The sequence below is a fragment of the Wyeomyia smithii genome, chromosome 2 (assembly GCF_029784165.1).
Source record: "Wyeomyia smithii strain HCP4-BCI-WySm-NY-G18 chromosome 2, ASM2978416v1, whole genome shotgun sequence".
Taxonomy (NCBI): domain Eukaryota; kingdom Metazoa; phylum Arthropoda; class Insecta; order Diptera; family Culicidae; genus Wyeomyia; species Wyeomyia smithii.
In genome coordinates, this window is record NC_073695.1 from 105,256,674 (window position 1) to 105,268,396 (window position 11,723).

An 11,723-nucleotide genomic window follows, 5' to 3' on the forward strand; every position below is an offset into this window, starting at 1 on the left:
TCGTTCGGCCCTAGACCGGTGAACGGACCGTTAGCCAACAAAGTAAAGTAAGTAAGTAGTTTAAGACAGGAACGCTTAGTTTGCTAAATTTTTCCGATAGAATCTTAAACGATTGGAACCCCGCATAATCAATAACCATAAACGGATGATAATCCATATGGTTTAACGATACCCCATACAGTCGGGACTTTTTTGACGTAGAACTACGTTTTTCTTTAGCCTACCACATAGGGATGTAAATAGGAAAACTATTACCGAAAATGGGACGAAATATGTCCCTTTTTAAATGCTTATAAATCGGTTTATTTTCAACCGATTTCCTTCATTTTTGCAGCAATTGCTTGGAAAGTTATACACGCATCCACCCAAATGTAGAAAATTGTTGATTGATTATGCAAACTATTGTACTATTAATAATTGTCAAGCCTTGTTTAAACATAAATTACGTCCTCTGATTGATCGTTATATGATTGCTTCCCAAGCACGGTCGACAGATTCATATACCTTGCAATTGAAAACATGCTATTTGGCCTATATAAGAGCCTGTTTCAGTCGTAGCCGCTCATAATAGTTCTAGACAGCGACAACAGCAGTCGTCCTCCCGCAGCAGCAGCACTAGCCCTCTGGTTGGTCACCACGTCTCAGGAGCAACGCGGTTCTTCTCAGCGTGCCTCGCCAGACTGCCATTATTCCCCCGTGTTGGGGCAGCATGAAGATCGTCATCACCAAATCCAATTTTGAACAGCAAATGCCTTTTTTCAAGGCAAATAAACAAGTCATTGAAAGTTAATATTTTTTGACAACGTAAGCAAGCATTCTGTGCGGATTCTATCAGTTACATCTGTCGCGGCCGTCTAATTTACAGAAGGTGAAATAGCTTCCGCAGTGCATGTTGTCCGTGTATCTTAACTCGCCCACTGTTGGGGCAGCACAAAGGTTGCGATCAGCAACCGATTTTGAACAGCAAAATGCCTTTTTTCAAGGCAAATAAACAAGTAATTGAAGGGTGAAAATTTCCTAGCATCAACACAAGCAAACATTCTTCGCGGGATCCTAGCAATCAAATTCTGTTGTAGTTTATTTAGTTAATACCCCCACTGTTGGGACAACACAAAGGCTGCGATCAACATAACCTATTTTGAATAACAAACTGCCCTGTTAGAACGCATTCACAAAGGCAGTTAATTCGAATATGCAGTACTGATATAAAGTCGATTCTATCAATCAGCATTAACAGAATTTCGTCGTCTCCCAGCTGCCAAGTTGCAACATGATGCAACACGCAACAACGAGCAAACGAAATCGCTTGATGTTACAAACCGCAATAAAATACGGGTTAAAACCGTTGCGTGTGTGAGAGCACCATCGGTGTTTATTCGCTGGAAACAAATATCGAATGCGAATTGTGGAATAATTCGTCTAAAGAATATTAGAGAATTAGACAACTGAAACAGAAGGGCGTGGCCTATTACGTAGCACCCTTCGGCTATAAAAGAGTGTTTCTGGGAAAAACTAGCTACATTCATTAGTCGGAAGGTGAGCAGGATGGACCGTCCACAACGTTGACAGCAGTAGAAGCAGATACAGCACTCAGAAGTAACAGCGGGTTGAGCCTGTGGCTGCCTTCAAAATGAATAAACCACTTGCGCTGTGGTTGGTCACCATGTCTCAGTAGCAGCGCGGTTCTTCTCAGCGTGCCTCGCCAGACTGCCATTATTCCCCCACTGTTGGGGCAGCATAAAGATCGTCATCACCAAATCCAATTTTGAACAGCAAAATGCCTTTTTTCAAGGCAAATAAACAAGTCATTGAAAGTTAATAATTTTTGACAACGTAAACAAGCATTCTGTGTGGATTCTAGCAGTTACATCTGTCGCGGCCGTCTAATTTACAGAAGGTGAAATAGCTTCCACAGTGCATGTTGTCCGGGCATCTTAACTCCCTCACTGTTGGGGCACAAAGGTTGCGATCAGCAACCGATTTTGAACAGCAAAATGCCTTTCTTCAAGACAAATAAACAAGTAATTGAAAAACTGGGACGAAATTTGTCCCTTCTCAAATGCTTATAGGTTGGTTGGTTTTCAACCGGTTTTCTTCATTCTTAAAGCAATCGATTGGAAAATTATACACGCATCTGCCCAAATGCAAAAAAAAATGTTGTTTGAATCTACGAACTATTGCACTATTGAAAATTGTCAAGGCTTGTTGAAATAAAAATAACGTCCTCTGATTGGTCGCTTGCTTGCTGTGTGTGTATGATATGGTATGATGTGTGTATGGTATGATGATATGGTATGATGTGTGAGTCTGTATGATATGGTATGATGTGTGTGTGTCTATGACATGGTATGATTTGTGTGTGTGCTGTGTATGGTTTTTAACTCGGCACGTTCTGCTAACTGCTGAATCCGGTTCACGAAACTCACAACCCTTCATTAGTAGACATTATAACTCATTACCCAAGTAAAAATATTGGTTTTATCAACGTTTTATAGCGCTCAATAGGCCAAAAAAGCGCTATAAAACTTTGATAAAACCAGTTGTGTTACTAGGTTACTAATGGAACACTCAATGCATTTGTTAATAGTGTACGTAGATCTACGTCATTTATGCGGTCGTGTCTTGGACCTCCTACTTTTTTCCTGTATGGGCTTCCTCACTGCGACCAGAATCATAGATCTATTGTGAGATATGCCCGGGTGTCTGCTGTATCCCGCACTTTTGTTAATAGCAATACCTCTATTGAGAAGTGGAATGCTTATTATTATTGTTCATCAGTGCTTGTGTGTAATGTGCTACTGTTCCTTACACGCTTACTGTTCTACTATACCGATACACGTTCCTCTTGCCAAATATCACCAATTATAATTCCCTGGAGAAGTTTCGTCGTGCTTCCTTCTGGCCAGTTTTATTGATAAGAGGGACTTATTTTTTGTTAAGAGGAAGTCACGCAAAGGTATTTGTAGATTTCAGCGTAAAGGAAGGGTAACTGGTGGGGAGCCTGAGAATAAACCCATGCTTAAGTCCTTTTTGACATCGGATGGCCTGATTCTACTAAGATTCGAACCCATGACCATCCGCTTGACAAAGCGGACTCTGTAACCTTGGGGCTACGCAGCTCCCCTACAGTCGGGACTATAACCCGAACTAGTTGTTAGGCACGTTTTATGGTTATTGATTATGCGGGACGCTTCTTATTGTAACGAAATTATTCTCTTGTGTAGATGATTCTGTAGTAATGGTAATTTCTTTAGTAAAATTTTACTAGTGACTGTTTGGATGCCGTTAAAACCCCAAAAGCACAGAGAACAGACTAACAGGCAACGAACAAACGGTCCGAAAAAAGTGTGTAAAATTTTGCATGTGTGCCACGAATTATTCTCCAAATAATACCCGTTATGCTAAATGGTAACGTAAAGTGTGATGTCGCTACCGTCGCTTAACAGACTGTATTTTTATCAGTGTATGTACTTTTCTCTCCCGTTGGTACTGACGTTAAAATATATTGGCTATGCCGTTCGCTCTACGGCGACGGTAGCGACACCACATCTTAGTTTACCACTCAACATGATGAGGGGGAGGGGGGGCTGCAATTCGGAGAGTATATTTTTGCGAGCGCAATATGTTTTACACACTTTTTATCGTTTGCTTGTTAGTCTGTTCTCTGTGCTAGAAGGATACGCGGGATAAGTAGTACATATGGCTTTACGGTACAGTTTCACCTATGAATAATGTAAGCTATAAATAAATACTAAACAATTTTTCATTGTAAAGAATTTTAATTAATATACTTCAAATTTTACTCTTGACATTAAAAACCATTGTTTATAAATTGTTTCAACAGCTAGATATGTTTATAAAATTATAATTATTGTTAGTTTAAGTTGTATTGTTAAAGTAACATTCAAATTTTTATCTTTAACACAGTTTTTTGACGCATTAAGTAATTCAAATAATATTTAGAAAAAAAAAAAACAATTGAATCAAAAACAAAATTTCTGATAGTTAATTGAAATTGTTTTCATATATTTATTACAAAATATATTTTATGTTGTATACATGTTGATACATGTTGTATACATGTTGTCTTAATTCCACATTACGTAATATATTGATGAAACATATTTCAAGTTGATCGACCCCCCCTTTTGCAGATGTTGTTACGCGCCCTTGTACCAGAGCAAACAGAACAAATCACGACACAAGAAAACGTCAAAACGTCGACAACTTTGGAAACGGAGAAGAAAAAAATCTAGAGAAAATTGCATTCCGGTTTTGTCTACGTGTTTTTCATTGCTACACTCCCACAAGCGGAAATATAAACATAAATTTAAGGTAAAAATTATTCAGAAGACTGCACACAACGGTTTTTGGACATAAATATTTGAATTGTTCTGTCTTGTTAGAAGTCATGTACTAGTGTATCATAGAGACGACGATATATTGAAAAAGCAATACGGCAAGTTGAAGATAAGTATCAGACTTTGAAAAAATGAAACCAATATTTGGTTTGCCACTAATAGTGGCATTTCTAACAGCATTCGTCAGTGCCGATGAACACACTCATATGGTAAGTAAAGAAACATTTCCGGCGAAGCTTGCTTTTATTACAAATTCGGGGAATTTCAGTATGAAGACCATGAAGAGGTTGTTCTATGGATGAACACAGTCGGACCCTATCACAACCGACAGGAGACGTACGCATATTTCTCACTGCCGTTTTGCGTTGGAACCAAACAGACAATTAGTCATTACCATGAAACGATGAGCGAAGCCCTCCAGGGAGTTGAGCTGGAGTTCAGTGGATATGAAATCGATTTCAAGGGTAAGCGAAAAATCAGAGATTTTTGTATGGTGTAGTAGCAGGCATATTCAAATCGTCGAATAGGCAAATGTGATTATTCTATGGTTGTATATTTTGGTAGAAAACTAGGCCAGATTATTGGTTCAAAACAATTCTGTCAAGCTAACCCTTAAAAAGATAGAAACCATCAGAAGCTGTCTCGAGTTTGGTTTGGAGCTTATGTTTCCTTTTTCACTAAACGGCATCAACATTTTGATACGAAGTGCGCAGAATGAGGAGCCGCGCACAATTAGGGCGCCTCACGGTATTACAGTTGGCAAGTCTGCTGAAGCTGTAGTTCGTCTGAGTAAAATGCTGGACTCGATCGTGACTTAGTTGTCATTAACCAAGTTTCACTTGCGTTCTCTAATACAACATTTGGTTCGCCTCGCCTCGTTTGCTTGCTTCGTCTTCTGTAATAGGCCTCTATATTTATTAAAATACTATTAAAAGTTTTGTAGTTAATTATATTAACTATAATCCTTCTGGGTTTAACTATGGCGAGACAGATGTAATTTTGCCATCCACATGGTTCAAACTGTTTTGTACACCTCCTCTAGCATTATGAATCAGGCGGGGTTGTGTAGATAGACGCAAGGTATATTTGTTCCTAATATCTAATCATAGTCTGAATTCTGAATTAATGTTTGATACATTGGAAAATTAAAACTTATTAACACAGTGCTTGATTTTTTGATATTAAAAAAAATTATACTAAAAATGCCCCTTATTCTGCTGAAATTCACCTTATCACTTTAATCCAAAAGAAAATACTTTCACTAGTCCATATACACAATGAAGAAAGTTACATGTAGCAACCGAATTAGTTTTGCGTTTGTATATTTTCTCAGTAGAATTAAAGAGGAAATGTTAAAAAAAGCACAAGTCTGGAAAATAGTTATAGCGCCACATATGAAAACGCTATCCCATGTTTGCATCACCACACCAAACATGAGGTAGTGTTTTCACAGGTGACGCATTAACTATTTCTGGGTCGTTTGCTTTTGAAAATTCGACATTGGCCATTTGTAACTTCTATACAGTTCCTGCTTGATGTTATGATTTTTTCGCAAACTAATCGGGAATACATTTGGCGCGTTATCTAATGTTTGGTTTTTCAGAATTGTTTGTTAATTTGGCGCGTTATCGGAAACCCAGATTCATCTGCCTAAATGGCAGATTGTCACTATAGTATTTTCATCAATTTCTATTTTTTGTTACATTTACTGCTCTAAAAGCTCAATTCTTAGTTTAGTGACCGACACAGACTTTGCAGCCAACTATTAGAATACAGGGGTACAGGACAATACGCTATAATCATACTAACAACAGTCTCTTTCCGAATGAGGACTCGACCAAACGACGACTGGCTTGTTAGACCAGCATCGTACGATCACTTGGATAAAAACAATTTTCACAGTCAGGATTTTAATTTTAATTTTTCAGAGTAATGGAACTGTGAATGGTTCGATATTGTCTCAGCGATAAATTAATGTTTATTATAACACGTTACCAATTATTAACGTTTTTATAATTAAAAATACATTTTTCCAATTGTGCCTTTACTAGTTTTCATTACCGTTTCTTACAGATGATATTGCACCTACGGAAATCTGTATGGTAGAACTTACAGAGAAGAAATACAAAGCATTTGTGTATGCAGTTATGAATCAATACTGGTATCAGATGTACATCGACGATTTACCCATTTGGGGCGTTGTTGGCAAGGAAGATGACAAAAAGTATTATATCTATACTCACAAAAAGTTCGATGTGAGTTACAACGGCAAACAGATTGTGGATGTAACGTTGACTCCAGAGAAGAAGGAGCTTTTGAAAGTGGGAGCGAAGATTAAGTTCACCTATGAAGTCAACTGGAAGCCAAGCAACGTTAAGTTCGAGGATCGGTTTGACAAATATCTGGACCCGAATTTCTTCCAACATCGGATACATTGGTTCAGTATTTTCAATAGTTTCATGATGGTTATTTTCTTGGTTGGGCTCGTGTCGATGATCCTTATGCGAACACTGCGTAAAGATTATGCTCGTTATAGCAAGGATGATGAAGCGGATGATATGGTAGGTTGGAATGATGCGGTTGCAAGGTGTAATGTGAACAAGTTTTTTTTTATGTGTAGGAACGCGACCTTGGTGACGAGTACGGATGGAAACAGATTCACGGAGATGTCTTTAGGCCTGCATCTAATGCGATGCTGTTTTCTGCATTAATTGGTGCTGGTTACCAGCTTACCTCGGTGGTTTTGTGTGTTATTACTTTCGCCATTCTTGGAGAGTTGTATACAGAGTAAGTCAATTTTGATTCGTTGAAAACCATGGCGTTGCAAATGATCAACTTTCAGGCGAGGATCTTTGTTGTCGACATCAATATTCGTATATGCAGCCACATCTCCTATCAACGGCTATTTCGGTGGATCTTTGTACGCTCGAATGAGTGGAAAGTTGTGGATCAAGCAAATGCTACTGTCAGCGTTTATTATTCCTGCTTTGGTGTGCGGAACAGCGTTCTTCATAAATTTTATTGCGATTTACTATCATGCATCGAGAGCCATTCCTTTTGGAACAATGGTGTGTTGTTTATTTGAAACATATTTCGTAATTAATTCATAAATCAATTCTCAGGTGGCTGTAACATGCATTTGCATCTTTGTGATCTTGCCGCTCACACTAATTGGCACTATTGTTGGACGCAACCTTGATGGACAACCGGACTATCCTTGTCGAGTTAATGCTGTACCTCGCCCTATTCCGGAGAAAAAGTGGTTCATGGAGCCGGCTGTGATTATATTACTTGGAGGAGTGCTTCCGTTCGGTTCGATTTTTATAGAAATGTAATGTTATTCAACAGCTGTTGTTAATTGCAATACTAATTATCGACGCGAATTAACTTTCTAGGTACTTTATATTCACGTCCTTTTGGGCTTACAAGATTTACTACGTGTATGGCTTCATGCTGCTCGTGTTTTTGATTCTGATAATCGTGACCGTATGCGTGACAATCGTGTGCACCTACTTTTTGCTCAACGCCGAAGATTACCGATGGCAGTGGACCAGCTTTATGTCGGCGGCGTCTACTGCGATCTACGTGTATATCTATTCGTTCTACTACTTTTTCTTCAAGACAAAGTGAGTATTTGTTCGTCATCATTGTTTTGTTTGCTTACTAATCAAAGGGATCGTAGGCATAAAAACAAAATTTAATTCCGGTTGTCGAATGTGATAGAAGCTACATTTCCATTTGTAATTATGAATGAGTATGAAAAAAACCGCTGAAAGATTTTGTAGCATGTCGTCTGATAGTTTACACAAGTCATTTTCAATACATGCGTGTGGTTGAATGCCTGTTTCCAATTTCCTCCATTTTTACTTGGCGACAACAGGAGTGTGCTATTATTCGATCCTCATAATCGTGATTCGTGCTGGTGTTGTTTGTATAACCGTTATCAAAAAACAAGTTATGTTAAGGGAATGCACATTTTTCGTGAATTCTGCTTTCGATATTCGAGCTATGCCAATTACTTTGCAATTTGAGCCAGGCCGTTATTTTGTAATTTAGCTGCAAGTTTGCAGCGTTATTTGGCATCGATAGAGATGATATTAGTTCATCATTTACAGACTGGGATTACGATTGCAGGGACCCGGGGTCCCACACCCACAAAACGAGAACAAAACCGGTTTTCGTATAAAACTTTTATCTGTCTTTGAAAACCTAACATATATTGGTCTAAATTTTGAAAACATCTCTCTACAAGGTTTCTCGCTGAAAAAAGTTATGAATTATATAATCAATATTCAGTTCCTTCAGTATATAGTACTCGCAACATAAAAATGCTAAATTTGACAACCTTTCTTTCTCAATAACCGTATGCAACCTATTTGTGATCAGCTTCATCTTGGATAACGAGCTTTGTCCAGACTCAAAAAAAGAGCGCAATTAAATGTAATATATCAATTTTTAATTTGTGGAGGCCCCCAAAATGAGCCCTTTCATAAATCCAGCTCTGATTATTTATCATAAAAATTCGAGATAAAAGTTAAAAAAAAGGTCACCATATCGCGCTACCGATTATGCATTTATAAAACACTAAGGGATCTCATTTTCATTTATATTCTTATGAGAAAAATAATTTAACTTGGCGCTAAGGATGTTTGTTACATCCCTTACTCACATACTGAATCGTTTCAATGTGGATTTTTACGCATTTATTGGGTTGGGGAAAAAGAAATATCGTCTTTCTGATCGAAATTTGACGCTTTATTTAACATACTTAGAATTATCTGATTTAAATCAAATATGCGTCATTTTGTTCGCAAACTTGTTGCCATTTAGAAGGCAACTTCATTAATCCCCCTTTTAAAACCCCCCTCCTTATTTGCAAAAATCTCAGACAGCCAGTTTTCGCAAGCCTCTTTTGAGACTAACTTAGAATCACCAAGAGCGTTTTGCATGGACCGGAAGAGATGGTAATGACTCGGTGCCAGGTCCGCACTATACGGTGGGTGCGATAGGACATCCCATCCGTGCTCCCGTAGCTTCTGGCGGGTCATCAAAGATGTGTGTGGCCAAGCGTTGTCCTGGTGGAAAACCACACCATTCCTATTGACGAATTTTGGCCGCTTATGGTCAATCGCCTGCTTCAAACGATCGAGCTGCTCACAATAGAGAACCGAATTGAGGGTCTGGCCATAGTTGAGCAGCTCATAGTGGATGATTCCCTTCCAATCCCACCAAACACACAGCAAAACCTTCTTGGCCGTCAATCCGGGCTTGGTAATGGTTTGGGCCGGTTCACCGCACTTCGACCCCGATTATTTTCGCTTGAGGTTGTCGTACGTGATCCACTTTTCATCACCAGTCACCATCTGCTTCAAAAATGGGTCGAGTTCGTTCCGTTCCAGCAGTGCATCGCAGGTCTAAGAGGTTTTTTTGCGTCAACTCGTGTGGCACCCAAACATCCAGCTTTTTTAGAAATCCAATCTTCTGCAAATGGTTCCAAACAGTTTTATGGTCTATACCCATTTCCTCGCCATTCGAGCGAATGCTCACATGTCGGTCTACTTGAATGACTTCCACGATACGGGGTGTATCTTCGGCAGCCACTACACCAGAACGAAATCGATCAAACCAACGCTGTGCTGTGCGAATCTTTACAGTATCGGGCCCATAAAGTTCACAAATTTTTTTGGTCGCCTTCGTTGCATTTTTACCTCTCAGGTAGTAAAAACGGAAAACATGACGAATTTCTTGCTTAGTGGGCTCCATCTTTGGCGTGCTATAACTTGGGACTGAAACGTACGATCACAACACTGTCAAAACGTCACTTGTAGCACAGATTGTCGTCTCTAAATAGCCGTATAGTAAGATATGTGTTAGTGTTGCCTTCTATTGATAAAATACGACATTTCTTTTTTCCCAATCCAATATTTCACGTGGGTTTAGTCATTTGCGCGTGTTCTAAATTATATTTTTTACGTGGGTTTTCGAAAAAGTCGGTTTCGTGTGGATTGTTTCAAATGACTTTTTTTTTATCAAATCCTCAATTATTTACCTTGTTTTTTTTCGTCGATTTTGAATCGCAAGTGAAACAAAAACTCTTCTTCAAACATCATTAGAAACTTTTTACAATTCAAGTTTTTTACGCGGATTTTAATATTTATTAGGTTTTTTAAGGATTTCAAAATTCACGCGGTTTTCTCGCGCCACGTATTTCACGTGTTAAAAACGATTTTAGTATATAGGTAATATAGGTAATAAACGAATATGGAAACATTGTTAGGCGAAGGAAACGTTTGACACGTAAATGATGTTAAAATGTGCGAATGTAGAATGTCAATACTAAATGTGTGAATTTAGAATACCAATTCAAATGCTTCTGGTGCGAGGCTACTAATTTGTTCCAGGCCAAAAAATACATTCTTCGCTTGATCGCTAACAAATCGTTTTTTTTGCAGGATGTACGGCCTGTTCCAGACGGCGTTCTACTTCGGATACATGGCGCTATTCTCCGGTACTCTTGGCATCATCTGCGGCACGGTTGGCTACATCGGTACGAACATTTTCGTGCGAAAGATCTATTCCAATGTAAAAATTGACTAATTGTACGTCCCAGAATCGCCTGATTCCCGTGTGCTGCGATCGTAATGCTTCGCGTTTCGAAAACTTTTTTTTTCTGTTCCGGATTATCGTATGACCACACTAATTATTTAATAGTTACTTTAGCCAGACCCTCAACAACAAACAGCAACAAATAATAACGCTACAAAGTAAATATGTTAAAATGCAATTGTTGCAAAATTCAACGCAAACTATTTATCTGTGTAATAATGGCCAAGTTCTGTGTTTTTTAGTTTAAGTTGTGTAAAGCAGTTACTGAAGAAGAAAATAGTAGACATATATTGTTCAAGACGATTGAGTTATATGACGCAATGTTTTTTTTTAAAGAGACTTGATTTTGACGCTATTGTACACCTGGTTAATTGACTGTGTGCCGACAGCAGAATAGATATAAAATAATGAAAAGTCCGATGAATGGTTCACCGCAACATACCTTAATCTTAAATGATGAAGCAAAGTTCTACAGTTGGAATGAATGGCGTGCATATAAATAGCTGAATAATTGTACTCTTATCATGCTTCTGTATGTGGTACAACAAAGGGCAGTTTTTATTTGAGTAAAATAGTAAATCAATAAATTACAAAAAAAAAAAAATCTGAAAGAATTACGACTTATTTGAGAAAAGAAATATTCCCAGGGCAGCTTCATATTTACTCATTCGTATCTGCGCAGTTCTAGTTAAGTCGAAAAGCATGCGATTTGGATTTTTTGACTCAAACTGCGCAGTCAATCACGCGATCGCTAGA

At 38.4% G+C, this 11,723-nt stretch overlaps 1 protein-coding gene across 2 annotated transcripts; it reads left to right on the plus strand.

Moving 5' to 3' along the window:
- Positions 1-4,192: 4,192 nt before the first annotated feature.
- LOC129724455 (transmembrane 9 superfamily member 3) lies at positions 4,193-11,162 on the plus strand. 2 transcript variants are annotated; one of them, XM_055679385.1, is made up of 9 exons: positions 4,193-4,335; positions 4,407-4,570; positions 4,630-4,825; positions 6,435-6,922; positions 6,982-7,148; positions 7,204-7,429; positions 7,484-7,692; positions 7,757-7,987; positions 10,814-11,162. In XM_055679385.1, the coding sequence occupies exons 2-9, from the start codon at positions 4,493-4,495 to the stop codon at positions 10,956-10,958; spliced, it is 1,740 nt and encodes a 579-aa protein (XP_055535360.1). In that variant the 5' UTR covers positions 4,193-4,335; positions 4,407-4,492; the 3' UTR covers positions 10,959-11,162. The 2 variants fall into 2 exon arrangements, with proteins under 2 accessions (XP_055535360.1, XP_055535359.1); XM_055679384.1 differs by having other exon boundaries at positions 4,213-4,570.
- Positions 11,163-11,723: the final 561 nt, after the last annotated feature.